The sequence below is a fragment of the Oenanthe melanoleuca genome, chromosome 6 (genome assembly GCF_029582105.1).
Source record: "Oenanthe melanoleuca isolate GR-GAL-2019-014 chromosome 6, OMel1.0, whole genome shotgun sequence".
In the NCBI taxonomy this organism is placed as follows: domain Eukaryota; kingdom Metazoa; phylum Chordata; class Aves; order Passeriformes; family Muscicapidae; genus Oenanthe; species Oenanthe melanoleuca.
In genome coordinates, this window is record NC_079340.1 from 15,076,628 (window position 1) to 15,101,474 (window position 24,847).

General features: G+C 43.7%; 1 protein-coding gene across 5 annotated transcripts; it reads right to left on the reverse strand.

Moving 5' to 3' along the window:
* Positions 1-76: 76 nt before the first annotated feature.
* LOC130254906 (neurotrypsin-like) lies at positions 77-23,815 on the reverse strand. 5 transcript variants are annotated; one of them, XM_056495019.1, is made up of 17 exons: positions 20,448-23,815; positions 20,241-20,354; positions 19,036-19,226; positions 16,962-17,007; positions 15,617-15,853; positions 14,241-14,364; positions 13,344-13,519; positions 12,869-13,016; positions 11,827-12,005; positions 11,273-11,414; positions 10,220-10,422; positions 9,111-9,252; positions 8,657-8,862; positions 8,028-8,106; positions 7,659-7,781; positions 6,848-7,128; positions 77-5,311 (listed from the first exon to the last, which is right to left on the reverse strand). In XM_056495019.1, exons 3-17 carry the CDS (start codon positions 19,105-19,107, stop codon positions 5,001-5,003), a joined length of 2,469 nt encoding a protein of 822 aa, XP_056350994.1. In that variant the 5' UTR covers positions 19,108-19,226; positions 20,241-20,354; positions 20,448-23,815; the 3' UTR covers positions 77-5,000. The 5 variants fall into 5 exon arrangements, 3 of the variants coding, with proteins under 3 accessions (XP_056350994.1, XP_056350995.1, XP_056350993.1); XR_008840833.1 differs by lacking the exons at positions 20,241-20,354; positions 20,448-23,815 and having other exon boundaries at positions 77-540; positions 3,930-5,311; positions 19,036-19,897; XR_008840834.1 differs by lacking the exons at positions 20,241-20,354; positions 20,448-23,815 and having other exon boundaries at positions 77-2,430; positions 3,930-5,311; positions 19,036-19,897.
* Between the last annotated feature and the right edge of the window lie 1,032 nt (positions 23,816-24,847).

The window sequence follows — 24,847 nt, forward strand, 5'->3', positions numbered from 1 at the left end:
TCAATGCTGAAAAAAATCCTAAAATCTGGCCTTGGAACAGATTCTTTTATTAAAAACAAGACAGAGCCCCACACAGTCACGTTATAATCTGTTTATTAGCATACCTTGTGAGCCATTGGTGTTGATCCAGGTGACATGACAGCTTTGGCACTGGACTGATTTCAGAGGTATTCAGCCCTTAGTAGAAAGGGATTTTAGTAGGACTTGAGCGGGCTACTACACAAACAAGTTTCTGATGTGGAAAATTAAGTATTTTTCCAAACAAGTGAAAACACAGCCCAGGAGATATGCATTAGTCCAGGTCACAGTGCCTTGTTCTACAAGGAGTAGTCCCAACTTGGTTATCACCAGAGGTGGTTCTGTTCTCTTTAGCTGCAAGAAACTCCCAGTGATTATATCAAGATAGTGTTAAATACCACAGTGTAGTTTCATCTCTTCAAAGTTCTCATATGATTGCTGAATATACACATAAAAATCTGTCTTCAAGTGGTCGATGAATCACTGCAGCTCTTTTGAGGTGAAGAAACTTCAGGATACAGGCTTCAGAAAGAAAGGAAGACAGGCAAAAGGCAGATCTACCTCTGTTACCCCTGAGATGGCAAATACCCACTTTCCTGGTTCCTCACCAATGTCTCCACTCATACATTTGAGAAACTGATCTGTTAATTTCTGCTACAAGTTTACCAAGATTACAAGGATAATTGACATCCTGTCCAAGTTAATAAACAGCTGCCTGATTAATTATAGCATAGAACATAATTCATAGAAATCATCAGAACAGTTTTCAGCCACAAAAAAGTGATAAATGTTTAATCCAGCTTCAGATGGCCAAAGTGTGAATTGGTTTGAGATAGTACCACTGTAGGCACTGCAGGTCAGGAAGACCCCAGCACTGGGGCAGCCTTTGGGGCACTGAGGTATTCTCTCGAAGAGGAATAGGATCAGCACTAAGAGCTGCTCCTCAGATCCTTACCATAGCCACGTTTCTACTCCTGCCAATGCTCCTAGCCACTCACAGTGATGTTCCCTTTCTCACACAACCAAGATCTGCCGCTCTGCTGTGGAAAGTTCTCTCAGAGCATGCATTGGCAGAGTGCAGCCATCAGCAGCACTGACTGAGCTCTCAGCTCCTGGAACCAGTGCACATGCATTAGCCTTATCCAATGGACTAATGCTATGAAGGTGGATTGTCTCAGCCCCCCTTGTATGTCAACACAGGCAGAGGTCTACAGAGCTCTCCAGGTGCTCCCTGCCCAGAGCTCCCCAGACAGACCCACAGCAATTTCTGTGAGCTCAGTGGGACTGCTGCACCTACCTGAGACACAGGGGGAACTGACCTCAGTGGGTTTTCATCCCCTTGTAACAATGCTGCCACCAAGACCACACTAGCAAGTTTAAACTAGCTTCAGCATACAGACACAGCACTGAAATCACTTACAGAATTGCCTGCTATAGAAAATTTTACTCAAATAATCAGCAGGGGATACAGCCTCCCCTGGCAAACTGTATCCAGTTGTTTACCAAAGTTTAAAGACCCATCAGAAAGAGAAGACACAGAGAAACAGTCAGTATGTTATCAAACAAAAAAATCCAGACAGTTTGGATTGAAGAGAGACAGAGAAGTCTTAGAAAAGGAACTATCTCTAGAATGATGCATAACAGAGAATATAAAGCCAGGCCCCTTATTTCCTCTCATGGCTGAGAACACAAGGACAGATGGTACTCAGTGAAAACAAAAGGCAATTAATTCAGGAACCATAAAAAGAAATTATGTGCTATGGAGAATAAAATTATAATGGTTTTCATTGCCAGAAAGTAATGTGATTGAGAGCTTAGTTAGATTAAAACTAAAAAATTTGAACATTTGTATGAAAGATGAAGGCTGGTTACATTAAATAGTTTTTATAAGTTAGGGATATAAACTATTATACTTTAGGGAAAAAAAATGACAAAAGGATAATGCACAGTGTTTGTACAACACCTAGAGGATCAAGTATTTATACTTCCATTTTTAATGATGATAATAGTAATGCAAGTCATAAATTTAAATGGGTCAAGAACAAAATTCCCCAAAAGGAAAGGTTGTAAAACTTGTTCAGCACAACTCTCACACACTATCTTTTGAAACATATACTGCTGTTCAGCATTACAGAATACAGTCCTAGGGTGACTTAGTGCTGCTCATCCAACCAGCCAGTTCCAGTGGCAAAGCACGAGTTTGGTTTGGGCCACAGCCCCAGGTTAAACAGTGAAGAGCAACAGCTGTATCCTGAAACAGGCTAGCTCAACGTAGGAGAGTATTGACAGGCTTGCCTACAGCACCAGTAAGGTATAAAAGCAGGCAAAGGAGATTGGATAGTTCCTTCCCTCCTCCTGGCTCATGCAGGACTCGAATTACAAGGACTCTCACAGCTTTCATAGTGACAAGATCTAGGAGAAAGAAATATTTTTAACTAGAACATGGGCATTTCAGAAGACAACGCCAGGCCTGCATCTAACTTGTGTTAAATGGTAATTTATGCTAACTCCTGAGTGGCCACTCACTAAGTATAAGCTTAGGGAAATAACCTCACCGTGTCATCCTGTGGGTGTTTCTATGCCTGTTGGGGTTACGGGTATAAACTGAAAGATCAAACCAGATTAAACTAGAGATGTTACAGCACCCAAGGCACAGAAACTCTGTTTGAACTGCTGTAGCACGCTGGCTCAGGGCAGGCTGAAGATAAAAGTCAAATCCCTCTGTGTTTCCCAGATGGTACTGGTCCTACCAGTGTAGAAATTGGCATTTAATTCCTGGGAGATAAGGAGCAATGTGCAGCTTGCATTTTAAAGACTGCAAGGAGCCATAGGACAACATGGCCAGCATGGAGCCAAGCACAGTGCTGCCAAGGGATCAAGTCTGGCATTTTTAACAGGGTTATCAGCACAAAGCTGTGCTGAAGACATTCAGCACCTCAAGAAGAAGCACAAACGAATCAGGTTTGTTTCAAAGGCCAGTTTGCAGGGGTCCTGACATAGTATGTTTTAAAGATTCTTCATTAAAATAAATTTTGCAAGCAGGATTTTAGAACAGTCCATTGCAACACTGGTAGCCCAACTATCCTATAATACCTGGAAAGGGTAAGTGAAACAGTTTAGTTTATCTTTCACACACAAAAATCAGCCACCTAGTCAGATCAACACCCCTACATTAAGCTAATTTGTAGAAGACAAAACTTTAGGCAATCACTACTTCTTGAATCCAAAGCAATTTCTAGGATTCTGTCAGCACATGCCCTGTAATATGACATTGCTAATCCACAGACTGTACTCTGCCTTCTTTCTTGCATTGGTTACACCCAGATACTAAACACCTCAATGCAAACCTTCCAGGCAGCAGGTGAGTGCCTGACCCAGTTAGTGCCTACCCAAAACCTGCACATCTGGCACAAGTTCCATGTGTCCCATCCTGTATTAATCCTCCACATTTGAGCCCTTGGTTATACATCAAAGCTTTTTGCTCCTCCTCCTGCGCAGACCTGTCTCCTCTCTGCCTCATCTGCACACAGTGACAAGATGCTGCACAGCACAACTCTTAAGGCACTTAGCCCTTCTGTCTACTTATATTTTTTTACTACTCAAGAATAATATATTAACTTTTAAAAGTGCTTAAGGCATAAGAGGGAACTCTGTTCATTTGTTTGGATGAGACAGAAGGAAGAAACTGTAATATTCAATGACCCCTGCTTTTTCTCAGCATTATGTCTATTCAGGCTGAGAACTACAGTTTGATGACAGTGCTTGCATACCCTCAAGTTAAGCCAGTTTACTCCCACTGAGAGGAATGAAAAGAGAAAGTGCAAAGAAGAGTAAAAAGGAAGCATGGCCCAGAGGTTTCAAGAATAGGACACACTTCACAAAAGCGGGAAGCTGCTTTGCAGCGCACTTACTGTTTTCACAAGGAGTAATTTGCTCGAGATGTATCTATACCCCAGGAGTAATTCCATGTTTCATGGAAAACTGTGAACACAGAGATATTAAAGACTAGCAGCACAAACAAAGGGCAGCTAATAACTATGATGAATAAGGGACCCCACAGTGTTGTTAAATCATGATTCAACACCTGAATGTTTGGGATTAACATTACATTTGCATTTAAAGAAAGATAACATGTCTATTCAGCCACTTGAGGTCAGATTTTTGAGTTCTTCATAGCAATCATGAGGGCAAGAAAGCTACTGCCTCTCACACCAACAACAGATTCGAGAAGATGCTACTTTAAGGAAACAAAAAAAAAGCCCAACCACACACACAAACTACTATAGCAAAAAAGCAGACATAAAACCATAGCATCTGGGAGCTGGAAATGTGTAGCAGAAGATTACAGCAGGAGGGACAAGTATCTCTTAGTCCAGGCAGACACTTGAAACGGATCCTATGGGAGCAGACCTACTATTCAGAAGAGAAAAGGTTCCCCCTAGAGACATAACAGGGAAGCTAAAACACCCAACTGTTGGCCTGTTCCTCAGCTCAGGTCAAATCTTCTCATTTCTGGAACAGAAGAGAGCTGTTATGAAAAAATATCTGGAGATTTCCACTAGGCTAGCACCTGGTACCATCTTCCAAGCGTCTCACCTCTCTTGGCAGCACGTTTCAACTGTCCAAACATACAACCATGAATAGATTTTCAGCAGTAGGTATCTTTCTACTTCTACCATTTCTGTGTGCCAGGGCAAAGGAATAAGTGTGATTGCATTAGAGGATTCAGATATGTAGAGCAACGTATATTGATCATTGTTACCACTGTGCACCTGCTTTCTCTGCTTACAGATTACAGACTAAAGTGAAACCAAAGACTTTAAAGAATCAGTCATAACTGTTTGCATTTCTACATTAAAATCTTGTTCCAGTGTCCAATGACAAAAAAAAAATTCTCCATCAGTCACAAACCAGAAGCCACAGTCTTCTGCTGCTGCAGGGCAAAAGGACCATATGCTGAAATTCCTAGACCTCAGTCATTTTTATTTTAGCTTGGTCACTTTCTTGATCCAGGGTACGAATTTGCTGACCTTTGTGTACACACCGGGCGAATCCTTCCGACCACAGCCGTACCCCCAGGAAGTGATGCCCAAAATGATCCAGCGTCCATTTGCTCTCTGACACATGAGTGGCCCTCCACTGTCACCCTGACAGCTGTCCACCCGTTTATCTTCAGAGAGGTTCCCAGCACAAATCATGCGGTTGGTGAACTTCTGCCCGTAACGGGCCTCGCAGTCTTCCCGTGGGAGAAGGGGCACCACCCCCTGCAGCAGGGTTCTGGAATAGGACTTTCCTGGAATAAAACAGACCAGCCAGACTGATTCACATACAGGCAACCGCAGTGACCTGGTGTAACAGTGCTCTCTACAAAAGCAGACATTTCATTTCCCAACACTTAGACATTTCATGTCAAGTCTGCAGCACAGAAATAGGCTGAGCTCAGCATCTCTGAAGCACGAGAACTTCAGAAAACAATGATGCCAAGCCAGACCACAAAAAAAAGAGCTGTAAGATCAAAGGTGTGGGGAAGACGTTTGTAGAAAAAGGTTAGATCAAAGGATGAGTCTTACTCCTGGTTCTGTCAACAAGTAACTTGAACTCAATTGATCTCACCTCTCCAAACCTCCATTTCTTCCTCAGTAAAGCAAGGGCAGTGTTTTCTCAAGAGAATAAATGCAGTAGTATCTGTTAAGTGCTCAATCCTCAGAGAAGTTTTAGATGATGTTTCAGAGGCATTCAAATATTATTCAAAGGGAATTCCCTTTGGGAATTTAAGGGAACTTTATCTTTGGCCAGACTTGTGTCTATTTGATCAAATCTCTTTATTACCCCACGGTTCCTCAGAATATAAAGCTAATGTGCTGTATTAGAGTATGACCTTTCTGTGCCCAAGGTTTATGTAAGTTCACAAGGTAGTAGGTAACTGCTCCTCTTTGAGAAAGCTGGGTTTGGTGCGTGGGAAGGATTCTAGCCACTAAGCTCCAGTACAGCTTAAGGTAGTTACATGGCTAAGTTGCTCCTTGATCCACCCCAAACATCCTGAAGTGACACGTGCAACCAGCACAACTGACTCCAAAGGCAAATACGTACTTGCAGTTAAAAAGCTGTGGTAATATCTAGGGAAACAGCTGAGAAGGACAGGCAAATCCAAAATCAACAGATGAGCTCCTGGGGATTTTGGCAGGAAGTCTTTCTAAATATATGGCTTTTCTCCAGTCATAGCAGCCCCAGAAAGGCCTCCATGCTCCCTTTTACCTAGAAAGCTTCACAGCAATATGCTCAAAGAGGACAGGTCCAGGCTGTCTTGAACCCAGGGCAGAAACCAGACTCAGAGTCCATCTGTCCTTGCAGAAATACAGAGAGATTAAGCAAGGGAGTCCGGGAGAGATTTCTCTCTGAGGGCTCTTTCTGCCTCTAAGCCTTCACTGCTCTATGACAGTATCATGAAAGCAGGTCATGGAAATGTGGGGGCCTCCCACAGGCTTGGTATAGAGGCTCTGCACAGGCTGCTCCCTTAGGGGTCTGCTGTGGGCAAACACATGTAGAAATGGGAAGAAAGAGAGGACTGTGGCAGCATTGTTCTCTCCCACCACTTCAGAGGGATGTTATGGAGACCAAAGTATTGAGCAGACTCAATAAGCCTCAAAATCAGATGAAAATAAAGTAGCACAAAACCCACTTCATCTCCCCATTCCTTAGCACCATGCGCTGGCACAGACAATGGGAACAGTGGGAACATAGCCTTGAGCTGACATAAATTAGTGGCCCACGTAGGCTTCTGAAGACAGACTTCCTCAGCTCACTTGCCTCTCAAAGCCCCAGCACTCACCTGTGTCTCCCCAGCCAGAGATGATGCAGGCTTGCCTGTTGATGTCCAACCTCTCTCTCCTGTCAGGCAGGCAGATGGGGAGAACGTGGTGGTTGAAGGAGAGACAGTGCCCTTCTCTGCCCCGCATCCGGACCAGGGCTATGTCATTATCATTGCTGCCAGCCCAGTAGTTCCTGTGGAGGACAATCCGCTCCACGGGCAGCTCCCTCTCAAACTCATCCTTCACACCTGTGTGGTAATCGCCCACCCGCAGGAGGTAGCGCCGCACATCAACCCCAAACCTGGAGAAAAACAGGCCCAAGATCTCGATACTCCTGCTAAGAGGAAAGCAGACTCACACAAGTCTCAGCTGCTATGAGACTGAACCACCTCCTCACACCACAGTGGTAAAGCAGTTCCATCTGCAGGACTCTGGGACCTCTTTAGCAGATATGATCATGCCAGCTGTTGCAGATTTGGTCTCCCAAATAACTATATGCACAGGACTATTTTTCCTATGATTATTAAAGTTGCAGCAGGCTTGTGAACTGACCTGTTTACAGCTCCTTAAAGCACTTAAAATGGCAAAATGCTGGTTCTCTTTATGCTGTATAGTCTCAGAGTTAAGAGGCCAGGTGTAAGCAGTGAAGGCAAAAGTTAGTTTATATTGAGTCATCCCCGTAAGCACTCCAAGATCACACACATCATAACCTGAAGGTCTTGGAATAGAAACTTTGCTCATGTGGTTCCACTGGTCTAGGAGGATAAACTTGTATGAGGTTATCTTGTCCATTGTTGAGTATCCCTTGGGGGTCCCCACTCCCAAACACACCTTTTGAAGCAGTGGGCTGCAGTCACCACCCAGCAGCTGCTGATCAGTGTTGCTCCGCACAGCAGACGAGTATCTCGACGAAAACCCTTCAGCCGCAGTGAGGCCTGCCAAGGCCAACTGCCTCTGAAGAAGAAACAGAGGAATAAGAGGTGTCACACATATGGGAACCATTTTCCTCTTCTCCCATTCGCTCTGTCTCATCTGGGCTCAGCTGGCTTGCATTCTTCCCTAGGTAGCACACTGGTTCAAACCAAATTCAAAAATCATCAGTGAAAATGCATTAATATAATCAGCATCTGCCAGGCTATTTCCAGAGCCTGCAGGAAAGCTGGAACCAGTCTGGCTCTCTCAGCAATTACAGGGCAGTACCTCAGAGACTTGTTTCCCCCTATGATCCTTTTCTTGCGACGGTGGAGCAGGCGCATCCCACACACACCAGACTCTGGACCTGCATGGCAAAATTAGAGCAGTTGGGTAGAGACCTTCACCTTAAGTATCAGCATTGCTGTCACAGAGCCAAATACCATTCACCTTCTCTAAAGGCATTCATCCTCAAGGACTGTGTTGTGCTGTGCATATAGAATTCATAGAACATTTGATCCCATAGGTTTCCTTGATTTCACTGGAGGTGCTTACCTGAAGTCTATAGTCTCATGCCAGGAGTGGGACCTATGCTTATACTTCCTCAGTACTCTAAACCTCAAAAGTTGCTTATGGTTGCTGTTCTAAGGAAGAGTCTGGTGACTTGGCTGTGGGGAAATTCTGCAGGCTCAAAGGCCTGACATGGGTGGAGCACCTCAGACTAATGTGGAACACTGTGTGCTGCTAAGAAGATACACTGAAAACAAGAAAAACGTAGGAGGTGCAGGACAGGACATGCTTATTTTGTAGGTGAAGTTTCAGCCAAAGACAAGAATGACAGGGAAAAACCACAAAAGCATGCAGAGTTCCTATAACCAGAGCTCAAGATTCCTGCATAGAAGAAATGGGAATGTCACCTGTTCTCCTGATATCTTGGACCTTTTCTTCCACATAGTCACAGATCACCCCAGCATCCTCAGTGTGCCAGCAGCTGTGAATCCTGGTGTCAGGCATGGCACATTGCCCCAAGGTGTGCTCCATGCCACTGCATTCTACGTTGTCCAGATGGATGGGCCCATGGCCTTCACCAAAATAAGCCATTGCCCTGGCTTTTGCTGTACCACTGCAATTAGAGAGAGGGTGGCTAATCTGCAGTAAGCAGGAGTCAAGTGAACCTGAAGAACCAGTGCATTTTAAGTGGAATAATATTAGTGTCACTCCACATACAGACAGTAGTGCAGTAAGAAGAGCAATCTGCTCCCTCAAGCATATGTGGGTGTGCCAAAACTCAAACTAAGCCCCCAGAAACAAGTCCAGAAGTGCTCCCGAGAGCTGTTTGTATCTGTAAGATGCCTGTACCATAGCCCTTACCTGAATCCCAGTTGCCTGCAAACCACTGTGGCATCTCTGTCTGTCCAGTCATCATCACAGACACTGCCCCACTGCCCATTCAGCAGGACCTCAACCCGGCCCTCCTTGGTGCTTTCTCCATCCACCAGCCGCACGGGAGGCCCTGAAGGAGAAAACACATGGGCTGCTGCAAGCAAAAACACCAGAGGGCGCAGGTGTCCAAAACTTGGGTTCTGTAGAAAAAGATGAATCCCAGACATTGGTAAGCTTAAAACAAAAAGTACAAACAAAAACAAACAACCAAAAAAGTGTCTATATGAAGACGTTTTACCTCTGTGCTGAATCAGAAGACTATATACATACTAATTTATTTAATACATACTGGAAATCATCAGTGGATCATACTCTGAAAGCTAAGTAAAGAGGAGAACAAGAACAGAAAGAAAGCTATTAACTCCTGAGCCAAGAGTTAGACAAGCTTAAACATGCCTTGGAAAAAAAAAATCCATTGAATTGTAAAACTGTTACATGATTCTAAGCAAGAGAAGAGTTCTAGATCCAGGAAAAACAAAAATGTTGGATGTCAACCATTCCAATAACAAATGTCTGACAGATTGGAAAGTCTTCTGTAGTAAGGAAAGGAGAGAGTATCAGGCATTATATAAATTAAGAAATTAGGCTAACTTGAAATACTTTCACAGTTTTAATTAGAAGCGTGCCATCCACACAAGGGAGTGCAAACAACCGCTTACACCTGAAGTCCTCCTGTCTTGGCAAGGTGTGGCACTAATACAACCACACCTAAGTTTCCTAAAAGGTCTTACAGGGTTCCCTTGAGCAATGGCACACTAAGGCAGCACTGTCCCTCAGTGGCTTTGTTTGAAACAAACCTCAGAGGTTTTGCAAATACAGCTCTTCAGTTTCCATTTATCTACTGGTCTGATAGTAGGTCTGGTGGAGCCACAGATTAGTGGCTCTGCCCCAATTCAACCAGGGCTCATTCCCCCTCAAAAAGCATAGCCCTTGTTGAAAGAGCACAGGGAAAACTCCCACATCTGCTAGAGTTTCCAAGGGAACAGACCAGAAGGTGAAATTTCCCCACTGTCCAGGGCAAGAGCAAGGTGAGTTACCCAGGCTGCCATCCATGACCATGTTGCTTTCTGGGGAACAGCGGACTCCCAGATCCTCAGCATGGGAGCAGTCATGCTGCCCCCAGTTGCTGTGGGGACAGTCCAGGAGAGACAGCTCTGTCCCCACACATGCCACATCATCCAGTAAAATGAAACCTTGGCCAGCAGCGTAGTCTCCTTCAGAGGCCAGGGCAGCAGGACCACTAGAGGAAGGAAACAGAAAATAACATTGAAACTCCAAATGCCACAAAAGGACTGAGAAACTCCCCAACTTAACTACAGTACTGGTGGCCTCCTGACTTAAACCACTCAGTGGAAACACAGGATGACAACCAAGCAACTTCACATCTCACCAGCTTCAGTTTTCAGGGAGGCCTTTTTAGACCAGTCCATTTTCTAGTTACTGGTCAAAGGCACAGTGCAAGGCACAGAGGGCCAGCAGAGACTGCTTTGCAATATGGCAGGTACATCAATTTGGGTAGGGGCTGGCAGAGGAGGCATCAAAAATGTTAACATTTAAGTAATTCTACTTCTTTTTATAGCAAACAGCTACCTGGATTTGAACTGCAGAAGAGTGTAAGCTTTTAAGCACTAAAAGGCACAAACTCCTACCTGAAGGGATGACAACTCAGCAATGGGCTGAAAATCCCTATTACTACTCTTTTTTGTCCTAATAGTCTTTGTTCAGCTACTGAAGGTGATACATATGGAGCAGATAGGTGATATCTTTTTACTGACAGAACAGAAGTGACACCTGCAAACTTAAGGAGTGTTAAAGAAAATTTTCTGACTTTGCTGAGGGGTTCATAGGGACAGTATTAAGCCTGTTATCTGCTTTCAAAACACATTGAGGCAAGAGATAATAGATTTATTTTTGCCCCTTGGAAAGGATGTGGATACCTATTAATCTTTCCTTAATAAGTTCTATAATGGTAATAAGCCTTCTAACAAAGACAGCATTGAAGGATTAAGGTCTGGCCTATCCCAGTGAAGGATGATGGAATCTAATCCTTGAAATTAGTAAGCACAGACACTACACACTCTCAGTCCTACCTGAAGCCCAGCTGCCTGCAGACCACCTGGGCACCGAGGTCTGTCCAGCCATCATCACACACTGTGCCCCAGTCTCCATTGTAATAAACTTCCACCCTGCCTTCGCTGGGGCTGCGGCCGCCAGCCAGCCGGACAGTGCCCTCTGCAAGGGATGGGAGAAGGAAAGGGCAGCACCCAGCAGGGGAGGAAAGAAACAGCCTGTGCACCACTGCCAGGTCTCTGTACTGCCCACAAGTGAAAGGAACAAAAGACACAGTCTTTTGAGTACCCAAAGTCTGTAGGTACTCAAAATACAGTTATTGCTTCCAAACATTCCACTCTGTCAGGGGAGGATTCCCTTCAGCCTTTCCATACCACCTAAGGAAAGCCATGGGAACACCATCAAGTCTGCCTCTGATCCATTGCCTTACTCTCTGCCTCCACATCTGACAGCCCTTGTGGGAGCCATACATGGAAGCTGTGCAGGATCCTGAACCAAGGGGTTCCCTGCTGAGCAAGCGAAGTCATATGGGGGTAAGACTGACTGCATCCGACTGGCAGAGCTACATCTGTACCTGTGAAAGGGTCACAGGACACCCCAGCGTCTTCAATGTGGTCACAGTTTTGCTGTCCCCAGTCACTCTTCTTGCACTGATCAAGGGAGAGTTCATTACCCGAGCACTGCACTTCGTCCAGCAGGATTGGACCAGATCCCTGTCCATAGTGAGCCCATGACAAGGCTTTTGGGGTCCCACTGTAAACATTACAGACATATATGCTCAGTAAGGAAGGCCACAGTCTTGTGTCCTCAGATTCTACCTTGCACGGGGACTCTCCTATGCTGGGTCACTGTCCTCCCATAGATTATTTTATTTTCAACACTGTGGAGTTGCCAACTGTTAATTGAAACATGTTATTGGAAAGTTTGTAACGAGCCCTTCCAACAAATAACAAAAATGTTACTACAACACAAACGGTTCAGACTTCTGCAGGCAATGACGTAACAGGACTCGTTACAATATCATAACAAATATAACTCCAAAAGATTGAGGGATCTCAAAATTTGAACAAACTATTTTAAATAATCCAGTACTGATGTGATTTTCAAGAATGCTCAGTATACAATAGCTCCCATTTTAAGCACTGAATGGCACACAGGAGAAAGAGGTAGTAGTCTCTCTTGTTTCCCTGTCTGAAGAGGATAAGGGCAGCCAGTGAAACTAGAGGTGTTTAAACTTAACCAAGTAAGCACCTGTAGTAAAAATATGGAAACCACCATGACAAGTTGTCATTGAGGCCAATAAGATTAATTATAGTATGTATGCAAAAATGCTGAACAGGAGTAAATACAAACAATACTTAGACATGAATGTTTTTTTGGTTGGTTGGTTGGTTGGTTTTTGTTGGCTTTTTTAAAAATTATTATTCTTCACAGCATAAACCCGTAAATTTGACAAGAATGGGATACAAAATCCCTTCATAGGATGATCAGTCCAGAATTATGTTTCCCAGGGTTTCTGCGTGTCTCCTATAGGAAGGGCTGGTGAAGGGACATGCTTTTCATGTTCATTCTGCCTACTTCTATTACTACTCCATGACATACAGCAAAGAAATTACCTGAGTCCCAACTGTCTACAGACTACTTCAGCATCCCGGTCGTCCCACTGGTCATCACAGATGGTTCCCCACTTGCCATCGTGGTAAACCTCCACTCGCCCTTCAAAGCTCTCCTTCCCCCCAACTATGCGCAGTGGGGCACCTACACCTGTGCTTCAAGAAAGGGAAAGAGAGCACAACAGAACAAGACAGAGACAAAGCACATCCAGCAGTTCAGGGTGTAGAACCATTCTCTAGCCAGAGGAGGTCTCTTGGTGCTCTCTTACCACATCCTCCCTTCTAGACCCCCCCACAGGCACCTGTGATTGCAGCCCCCAGAGTGGGGTTCTGCTGGTGCAGAGATGGCTCTTTAATTGGCTGCTGTGGTGACCAGGAGTTTTCTGCCTGCAGACAAAAACCTGGCTTGATTAAAAGGGGACGTGGTCATAAGCATCAGCCATCTTTCAGTGACCGAGATCTTTCCCTGGAGATTTACCTTCTGGAGCAACACAAGTTACCACGGCACTCCCCTGGTTACAAGCTCCTGAGATAGCTTCCTGATAGGCACACTGCAGCAGGGCTTCCTCATCTCCATGGCAGTTTGCTGACTGCAGGTGCAGGGGAACAGGCCATGGTCCAGGATGACTCTTCTTCCCAGCTGTGCCAATCTCACTGGTACAGAGGATGCAACAGAGCAGTGAAATGCCACAGCACGGCTTGACTTACAAGTTCCCTCCATTGTTGTGGCTCTCCAGTCCAGTTGTGACATTTCACATCCCAGTGTGCTCAGTTAATTGGAAGTGCATAAAGGGGTGACCATTTACAGTCTAATGGGAAACACAAGCAAGCACAAAGCACTTCCTAATCCTTTTGTGTGCCTACCTACAGCAGAGGAGTTGGTGTACTCAGAAATGGCACTCTCATTTGAAAGCAATGAACAAACCTATCAACAGACTCAAACACCAAAGTATCTGATTCACCTTCCCTCTCTGTGGACCTTATCTCTTTGCTATTTGGAAGTTTGAATGTCCAAATCCCTAAAGAATGTCCAAATACCTAAAAAGAGTTCATACTTCTAAAATTTCTGTAAGATCACTATAGTGAACTCCAGCTGATAATCATAAAAGTGGAATGTGATCTCACAGCTCACTTTTCACTGCCTGGAGCATGAAGCAGAAACAGTTGTTTTAAAAAATTCTTGAAAATGCTTTTTGGGTTGGAGATAGCTACAGAATGAAAGCAGTGCAAAAGGACCCTGGTAAGTGGGAAATTAGATCATAAAACAAACTCCTTTCTGCCAGCCATACTGTGCCAGAGGGACTGTAATCACAGAGGCTGCTCTTTCAAAAGTCACACGAGCATGTACCTCTCACAACCAGATTGAGGTACCCACCTGAGACCTAGCTGCCTGCAGACAACACTGGCATCCCAGTCAGTCCAGTGGTCAGCACAGATGGTACCCCAGAGTCCATTGAAGTACAGCTCCACACTACTATCTTCAGCCAACCGCACAGCACCTTCCAAAAGAGAAAAAAACCAACAAAAATACAACTTCAGTCTGCTGATAGAAATTTCAGACCAGCAAATCCTGGATTTGCATGTAGCTGAGCTGAATTGCACTTGGCTTCTTTCACCCCTGTTTTGCCTGTGCTGGCACTAAAGTGATGTGTGTGAAAGAGTGTGGGATGTGGCACCTTCTCAGTCCCAGCAATAGCTGCTTGGGAGGATGTTGGTCTTGTGGTCTTCTAAAGTCCATGGTAACACCAGCAGGAAATTTTGCTTCTGCCAAAGCTCCTGGATTCTCCTTCTGTGGAATGGGGATGATTTTACATGCTATCTGAAAAGGGTGTGTGAAAATGCAGGCTATCTAATTACTTCTGACACTCCACTGATCTGTTTCTATCAACCACTACAGTAAGATGCTCAATAACAGCAGATGAATCCTCTTTAATTGCTCTAAGAAAAGGAAGTGTCAGTGTAAATGCCGTTTCAATTCCCACCCCACCAAAATTTTTACCACTGTTTAGAAAGCACATGTCCTTGCTCAGTTTTGTACTTTCAGAAGGGCACACCTTTCTGCAGTAGCTCACTGCAGGCACACAGCACCACCACACTTATATCCTTCCCTTTAATGAAGCCATCTTTGGAAGAACATCCACTGGCAAGGGAAAAGACTGTCAATTCATTTATTAAACTGGTGTTTCAACTTTTCTGCAAAATGCAGGAAAATCAAGGAAGGTCAGAAAATAGGACATTTTCAAAAATGCTGCACAGCAGCCAATGCATTGAGAGAGCTCAGCTGCTTGCTTGTCCCAAAGTAAGCAGTAGTCCTTGTGACAGCACTGAGGAGGTTTAACACAAGCCTATGACCTGCCTTGCCACAGAAGATGTTTTTCTTGTTATATTTGAACTGCTACACTTACATGAGGAATGCTCTGATATGAACCCTAAAGGAGCAGAAGTGGGTTGTTTTCTACATAACTAAAACTGTTTTCAAAGTGTCATAAGTTAGCAGTAGAAAAAAAAAAGAAGTCTCCTTGTATGAGAATAAAACATCTATACAAGGCATTACAGCTACAGCAGCTTAAATCCACCCCCTACTACATACAGACGTTCTTCTCCCACACAGGCTAGCCTCTAGTATTAATTACTTCAACAATTTGGAACAGTCTTTGTACTGTGCTTCTTTCACAGGGTGTTCCACCTGCTCCTTGCAAGTCTGTGCAGCACACAGCTGTGGCTTGAGCCCCGAGGCAGCGCAGCCCTTACCTTGGTTACAGTCACAGTTGGCCCAGCCGATGGCCCCTGACACGAGCCTGTAGAAGCACCAGGGCGTGGCTCCCCCGTCTGGGTTCCTGCAGTAGTTGTGGTCCCCCAGGCCACGGTCTGGGTACTGCTGAACGTAATCAGGGAACTCTGCCCAGTTGAGGCACTCTGCCCCAGCCTCGGTGACCGCCAGGGAGCCGTTGTAATAGCCGAGGGGTCCCACAGCACACACGCTGGGCGCTGGGCACAGGAACAGAGCCTTAGCATCACCTAAGGCATCACACACTGAAGCTCAGACAGCATGGGACACACCAGCTGCTTATGAGAAATACCCCTTGTGTCTGCAGTCTCAGCTGCTGCTTGTTTGATTCCAACTCTAGCACCCTTCAAGGTGCTGCTCAAAGAATATTCATAAGACTCACTGTCTAAACTACAAATTGATCTGAAGAAATGAACTGCCCAGACAGACCTTTGAAAGTGTTAACTTAAGGCCCAAACATGGCAATTTGAACCAGTTACCATTACTGTACATGCAATTCACTTTGGAGCAGAACTGTACAAAGCAGGAAGGTGGGAAATGACACTGTACTTCATTGCATGTATGTTCCCTATTTACATCAGCAGATCACCTGGCTTATCTGAACTTGGCTAATATATTGGAAGGGAAGGGGAATTTATTTTGGGGGAAGTGAATGTGCCAATGTTTCAGCCCCCATGTGAAATATCCAGTGTAAAAATACCCAGCAATTAATTTATTATGGTCCTTAACAAAAGGAGAAAACTCCTTACATTTACATTAGACATTTACAGCTCTATTCACTAAGTAAACAAAAAGAAGTCAACACTTTCAGAAAACCCTTCTGTACATGGGGCAAAGAGCAAGGGCATGAAGAAACTTTGCATCATGCCATTTGCTTTCTAGCCACTGCCAGGCCCAGAGGGAGTAAGTGACAGCTGAGGTTAAATGCAAGGTACAAAAATGAGAAGCATTTGGAAGTCACTATCTGGACAACAAATCATATGTGTGGCATCAACTGGGACCCTCAGAGAGGATGTATGAGAATTCAGTAGTTATTAGAGCAGAGGAAAAGTAAGCATGCAAAAAAGACCAAGGAAAAGAACATGTGGGAGGAGCAGGGAGCTGCAAGAGCATTCAACATGAAGACACAGAAGTAGTCTGGCCATGTTGGTGAAGGAGATAAACAGGCATTGGGGCAAGAAAAAAGATTGAAGAAGTGATGAAAAGAAAGGAAGAAGGCCAGGTAGCAGTGTTTCATCGTGCCTATGGTCTCAGATCACCACTGCAGGAGTCTGCCCAATGATTGAATTAATAACTTCTTGTTCTTACCTGCACTCTGCAAATGGTTTTGGTTGGGCTTGGATCCCAGGAAAGCCTGGGAAAAGAAACAGAGCAAAAGCAGAGAGATGATTATCCAGTGAAATAAACAGGGGCATGTCCTAAAAGCAGCTCAGCTTTAAGCAAACACACCCTAGTGACCAGCCTCTTTCCTGGTCTCTCCTCTTCAAATACAACCATAGCTCTGTCCACTAACAAAATGAATAATTACTGGCCTGCAGAGATTTATCCTTGAGCTAAGCATGACATTACACAGCTCTGCTTGTTTTTTTCCCAACAGAGTTGGAAGTCTGAGTGAGATGCCTATAGAAAGGAAATCTAGAAGAAAATCATTATTATCAGTAAGAAAAATTACTACTCATTCTCTCCCTGTTTATAGGGCAGGTCATCTACGGCCACAGCAGCAGAGATTTATCTACTTGAGTGACAGGATGATGCCTTCAGAATATCTGTTAAAATGGTAACAAACATCTGTGTATAAAGTGGAAAACATCCAAGGAAGAAAATCCAAAGCTTTTTGAGGATTTTGTTTTTAATACTTGAAAATATTATATGACCTATAGTGTTAATTTCCAAATGGGGTTAAACAGCTAAAACCAAAAGCAAAGTCATTAGAAGTCTAGTATCCTGTCTGGCCTCAAAACTGAATTTCCTATTATAAGCACTGTTTTTTGAAGTTGTAACTTGACTACAGGCTGAGAAAGAGACATCTCCACTCAACCCCACTATATGGTATGCAAGCAAGTTCAAGACTGGCTCAGAGTGAAAAGAAGAAACTGTACATACTTCTGCTAGCTCCTTGTAGTTTAATTCGTTTCTAAACATTCTAAATGAACATTTCTAATACTTTTATATGAACAAAGAGTTGTAATTCACAGAGCAGAGATGTGCAGCTAAAGGATACTATCTATTGGTAATGGTTATGGTTTTCTTCAAAAAGCAGTAATTTTGCATCTCTCAGCTTCACCTCTTCCTGTAAAATGGGAAAAGTTAGATTTGGAATTAAACTAAATCCACTTCTGGAATAAGCAGAGGTAATTCCCACAGAAACCTGACAAGAACAACACCTACTCAGGTCAGATATAATTTTCAAATCAAGCTTATGGATATGATCCAGAAGGTGTTGACAACTATGGCCACTCTCCAGCATCACCCTCCAGAAGTCAGAATGGGATACTGCATATGGAAGAATTCCTGACATGGTTCAGAAGTAGCAGATTAGATCTCAGGTGCATATGCACAAAGGGATGCACAGATAAACCCTTTTCAGGGACAAATCCTTCTATCTGCATGTATCAGGCTGTTGCAAGCCCACATAAGGGTTTCTGGACCAACAATACTGAAGGACTTATGTGAGGATCTCAAAACTCTTTGCAGAAGGTAGAAAGCAAGCTAAGCTGTACTTTTGTGACTGCACCACAGTCCAGATGCCTCAATCCCTAGCTTTCAGTGTACACCTGCAGACACATGTAAGCCTGCTGGTGATATATAAGGATGGGTCAGGCTAATTACAGGATATATATGAGAGACTAACCAGCTCTTCTTGGAGCTGGACCATGAACAAAAGTACTGCAGTCCAAGTAATAAGCTTCCCTTCTAATGAAAGATTAGTTGCTGCCAGTTTCTGTAGCAGCTTCCAAAACAGCCCAATGCTGACCATCATCACCAATTGAATTCAGTGCAAACAGCCTGTGCTGCAGGCATTGCCCCAGGTCTGTGCAGCTATAAATCATCTGTCCACAACAGCAAGAGAGACAATCAGCAAAGAAGAGAAACAAAAGATCTCTCCTGCCAGGGTCACTGCAGTGCCTGAGAAACATTGGAAACCCAAGCCAAAACATCTGCAAGCCCTTGTGCATCCTGCTTTCCTGGTTTGTTTCTTTTTCTAAATTTATATGCACAATGAAACAAATCTCTCCCCAAGCCCCCAGTCCTTCCCGGAGACCACAGCTGCCTAAATGCTCTAGAAAACACATTCAAGTAACAACAAGATCCACTTACAGTGAGGATATTAAAAGAGCCATGTGACTTCTTACAAGCAGGTAGAAAAATAACCTTTTCTTACCTCCACACATCTGAGACAGGATAGCAGACTTGAGAGCTCTACCAGGAGCCCGAGTATTTTGGAGATTTCCATCCCTTGTGTACAAAGTGAGCAGAAGGTTCTTCAGGCATCACATTGTCGTTCAGCTGCCAGGGTCTGCTTTCCCACGCTAGCCGCTCCGCGCCGGAGGGAGCGGTGTGCCTTTTCCATTTCTACGCAGGGAAAGGGAGGTGAGGAAAGGGATCAAAGTTCCCAGCAGCATCTTAGGATTTCACTTTCCCAGTCCTCTCCCCATCTCTTCTCTTCAGAAAGGGGAAGAAGGGAGGAGAGAAATAAGGGAACAGAACATGCCCCCGAATTTCTCTAGCACATTGAAGACGGGCAGAGGCGAGCACAAGCGGTGGGGCACAGCCCTCGCCCCGCTGTCCCTCCTCTCCAGAGCCTCCCCTGTGCTCCAGGTAGGCGCTGCTCCCAGTGCCAGCCTCCGCCTCCCCGCCCCTTCTGCCCAGCGGCGGGGCCGGCCGCCCGCTCCGCTGCTGCCGTGCTCCTTCCCCGGCTGCCTTTTCCTCCTCTTCCCGAGGCACAGGGGCTGCAGCACGGCAAGCAGCTGGGGCTGCGTCCTATTGCAAAGCCCCCAGCAACAACTGGGAAAGGCAACGGCGTGTGCGCGCACATTTGCCAGAGATTAGACTTCTTGGAAGGAATCTGGACTTTATCCCCCCCACCGCTGCCTCCTCGATTAGCAGCTTGCAGCTTCCCGAGGTCAGCTCTCCCCAGGTTTGAACCCAGGTAAATGGGACTCACAAAACTATGTTAAGCAGCTTCCAGATCTCCGCCAGAAAACCCCCAGGCGGCACAGCCCTCTCCAGGGTGCCTTCGCAGTTTTCAGCCCTGCATCTTGCCATCATGGGAATTGCCCCTAGAGAACTTTGCCATTGACCGTCTCCTTGACCTTGGGCTATATTTTCCCTCAATTGGCTAGGATGATTTCCAGAGGGTTAATCATTATTGTATTACCATGAACAATCCCATCCCATGGGGGGTTTTAGTGTTTTCAGCTTGCTGGTCCTTCATATCAATTAGGGTTCAAGGCTACAAGCTTTAAACACTACTAAATCTCATAAGGCAATTGGTTCATTTGAAGCTGTTCAGTCTTGGAAATCTTTTTTTCATGCATTCCTTGTGCTGCTTCTCAGCTCAGTCTAATGGGCATTTCCTATACTTACATTCTGATTTTGGAGCAATGAATTCGTGGTGTTCTACAGCATGAAACAAGAAGGTCACCTTTAGAAATGAGCTCACTTCTGGCCAAGTCTGCTGAGTAGCACTTCCAAAGACACCTTCAGCATAAAAACAAGGAACAGGCTGCTAAAAATCTACTGACTTGACAAAAAGCCTCTTTTTTACTTCCTTCACTTTTGCCCATTACTCACGTCACATGACAGTTTCATGTTGCCTCATCTTCAGTTGCTCATCAAAGGCAAGGAAATTTCCCTACGTGCTGGATCTTTTACAGGAGTCACTAAGTGGTAAAAAGCAGTTGTTTCTGGAATGGATTTGGCCAAGAATTACACTCAGTTAATTAGAAGCAAATCTCCTATATCCTTACAGTCAAGGAGGCAGATGATCAGAGCAGGGGATGGAAATAGCTCAGATGCTACATCACACTGTAACTCTCAGGCAGCAGTAGTACAAAGGAGCAGAACAAAATAAAAATATGGGACTGTGTTAGAATTTGGAACCACTTATTCCAGTGAACACACAAGAAAGGATATATTGGAAATAGGAACAGAAATTCTATTAGCATTCAGAGAAACTAGCTCCTTCCTAGAGATTGTTGATGCTCATTCAAACTCCATCCCATGAGACACTCCCTGTTCAGCCTCTCATGCACAGAGTTGAACACCCCTAGCAGAAGCCTGCAATAGATTTCTCTCATGGAACCTTTTAAGTTGCCTCCCGCTCATGGCAAAGTTTTCCTAAATAAAGTGATTTAATAGATAAAATAATTTTAAAGGAAACACAGACCAGTACACCAAAAGGAATAGAAGTCCAAGCCTGTATTCACTTTCTGGAAGAATGATGAACTGGAATTTTCCAGTGGATTTTCCACTTATCTCCTCTCTGGCAGGTCCTGTTTTAGAACTGTTTCTGTCTTACCAAGACTCCCATTTTTCTCACACTTATAATGGCGTTCTCTGAGAGAAGTGGATCTCAGATTCTCAAAAGCTTCTCAAGGCTACTCTCCAAGGTGGAGAGGAAGTCCTGAAAGGGATTTATACCAATATAACTACAGCATTAATGTATCTACAGATAAACATCCTGAACTGTCTTGTATGGGCAAATTTGAAGTAGCTGTAAGTATCTAAATCTGCTATTTAACAGTACTCATCTTCTCACCCTGATATATGCATAGTTCTATTAAGTAAGTGTATGATTCCCTAGAGTCTGTCTTAATTTTGCCAGATTTTTCTGTATTGATCCTTCTGATCAAGAAATGCCATCTTATGAAACGTCTCTGGCTCTCTGGAATTCAATCTACTTCTGAACTGACATGACAACTATTCATCAGGACCAGCTGAAATATTAATGCTACCTCCACAGTGAAAGCCTAAAAGGAGTAGTTAACAGCAATCATAGAGCTAGTATAATAGTCAAGCTATAAGGTACAGGAATAAGATCAAGGAATTCCAGTAGATCTGCTTAAATCCTGTAAATCCGACTTAGGAGGGTAGAACAGCTAGTCAGCTTTTGTTTAATTCTTTCCTCACCACGCGATCACATACAGGTCTCTGCAGCAATGTTCTTAACCAGTGTGCACAACACCAGAACAGACTTTTCTTCACCCCCAGCAACAGCATCATGGCGTGGTACAAGCCCCAAGTGAGAGAGAACAGTGCTGTTCCCTGTGGGTACATACATGAACTGTTAATGGAGTGATCCTCAATATGAGCATGTCACAGAATGCATTTAAACACCCAATATAAGCTTAGTGGTGAGATACAGGAAAATGGCCAGCAGCTGAAATTGCCAAGGACAATCAGTAACTGGAGGGTTTTTGGTTATGACAAAAGCAGCAAAAGAATTGCTCAAGTACTTTTAAAACCTGGGTGCACCTGAAAAGCATTGTTTCCTTTCTCTCAAATAAAAGAATTGGAAAATCTTAGCACAGTAATTTCAAGCTTATAGTAGACATAAAAGGTTAGACAAAACCCCAAACAACTGAATTTGTGAAGCTCACTATGAAGCACTATAAGGCAAATAGAGTTGTTCAGATTAGTGGGAGCTGTGCAAAATTTCAAAAGTAAAAATAGAAAAAGGTATTAAGTGTCTCTGTTACAGCCTCTTATGTAAGACTGTTCTTCCTGGACACTAGAATTTGGTACATTCAGCACAGGTGCTATCTTAAGAGATGCATAACTACTTCTATTCCAAGTTTTAATATGAAAAAATATCATCAACAGAGGTGAATCAGTTCCTCACTCCCAATCCATCTTGTATCCTCCAAAAACAAAGGAACAGCAAATAGCATTCCTTTTCACAGTGCCATCTGGACAGAAAATGCAAAATGCCACAGAACCAAAGTGTTTTCCCAAACTCAGATGTGGATATTGTGTTCTTATTGACCCCAAGTGCTCTGAAAGACCCAATTATGCCCTAATAGCAACAAAAGAATAAGCTACCCTGTGGATAATCCACTAATGAGCTGTAATTAACAGCTAAGTGAACGTTGCTTCAGTAACTTGAAAGCCTTCACCTGACCAAAATTTTTGTGGTGAACAGGTATCAGCCTGGGGCTCTAGAGGACTCAGTTCCAGCAAACTCTACAGCTGTCTATGGGTAATTACACACTATGTGTGTGCCTGCCTCCCCTCTTACTCTGCTTTTTCTACACACCCCAAAGAATTACTGATATAAATGGTTATAACATTAGTTCTCCAAGACACACATTTTTCCCACCAATTAGGTACTGTCCCAAGAACCTGTCTGTAGTTTTGTGGTACTGTAGTGGAAACTGTCGCCACTTACCCAATCAGAACTAAAAATTAATTACATTATTTCAATTATCAGTCCATGCTTGAACTTTCTCTCCCCTTTTTAGTTTTTTTTACCAAAAAACAGTGAAACATTTTGTTGTAGATGAGTTGTCCAAGTCAAACGCCAGCCTTGCTTTATTACAGTACAGACAAAATAATCAAATTTATGTGGCACCATACCTGTCCCACCTGCAAATCGGAGGGTATAAATCACAAACTTCCATGTTAAAGTTATATTTGATACTTACCAATGTATTAACAAGGTATTTAGCTGGAGATTTTTTCTAAATTCTATAGCCTTTTCTTACAGCAGTGGAAATTAAGTAACTTTTAAGAGGCACCAGGTTGTGTATACATCCATGTAAGAGTATGAGCTATGATACCATCAATTACTACCATCATTACTATCCATTCTAACCTGGGTCAGTGTTTGAGCCCAAACACTTTTTGACAGCAGCTCCACAGCTGGGTGAGCAGCTTGCATGAGAAGAAATCATCCCCTGTTAGGAAATGCATTTACATGTATGCCTAGAAGGTTTTATTTAACAGTGAGGACCCAAGTAGGCTAGTTAAACAACACACTGCAGAAATCCTAACACTGCAAGACCCAAGAGTCTCATGAACAAAATCAGCTGATACTCAAGATGGGTGGTTTTTGCTCTGGAATCAAAAGCAGAGTAAAGATCCACACACCAGTTGGCATCAAAGAATCACTCAACTTGACTTTGCTCTTTTTTGACCAAGACCCCAGCTTTAATTGCTTGTCCACAGTCCATTCTGTAAAGTATGTTATACATAACGTGTGATCTGAGGAAACCTCTTCAGCAGCTTGTTCACTTTGCTTGAAGACAAGTTTCCCCTGGATGATGGGATGTCCTCACTTTGACTCTTGCGTTGTTTCTGAAAGAGAAAAAAACTCCTCAAAATATTTACTTCTGTTTATTTGCAGAGTTGATGCTTATTCCCAGAGACTACTACTAATTGTATGGGATGTTTCTTCCAGTAGAATACTGTTTCTTTAAGGAACACTTACAATAGAACCTGGCTCAATAATTACAAGCTGATGACCTTTAAACGATGTAACTAATAACTGACATCTTGTGAAGATTATATCCCTCCATATTCTTAGTTAATGATGATATAAACTTCTGGTAACAACCCAGGCTTTTTCTTTTTACTTTCTGTTATTCTTTGATCTTCATTTGATTCTTTGTCATCTACCAAATAAACTGAGTATAATTTTTCACTTATGCTGTAAAACAGCACCAGTAAACAACTATTTAAATGATGACACTGTTACTGAAAGAAAATGGAAGCCTGAAACCAGTTTAAAGACAAATTTAGTACATATACTTACCTTTAGTCTATTTTGAAAATTACTTTATTTAAAGCTTATAATATAAAATATATAATATATAATCAGAAACCTCTAATTATCAAACAGTATGAAATTCATTTTTCAAGAATGTCTAGCCTTCAAAGTCAGAAACAGGTTGGAAAAGACCTCCAAGATCATTGAGTCCAACCTTTGACCGATGGCCACCTTGCTAATTAGACCATGGCACTAAGTGGCATGTCCAGTCATTGCCTGAATGCCACCAGGGATGACGACTCCACCCCCTCTAGGCCAGCCTGTTCCAATACTTCAGCGCCCTTTCAGTGAAAACGTTCTTCCTGATGGCCTGAACCTCCCCTGGCACAGATCGAGGCCATGTCCTCTTGTCACATCATCAGTTGCCTGGGAGAAGAGGTGGATTCCCACCTGGCTACATCCTCCTTCCAGATAGCTGTAAAGA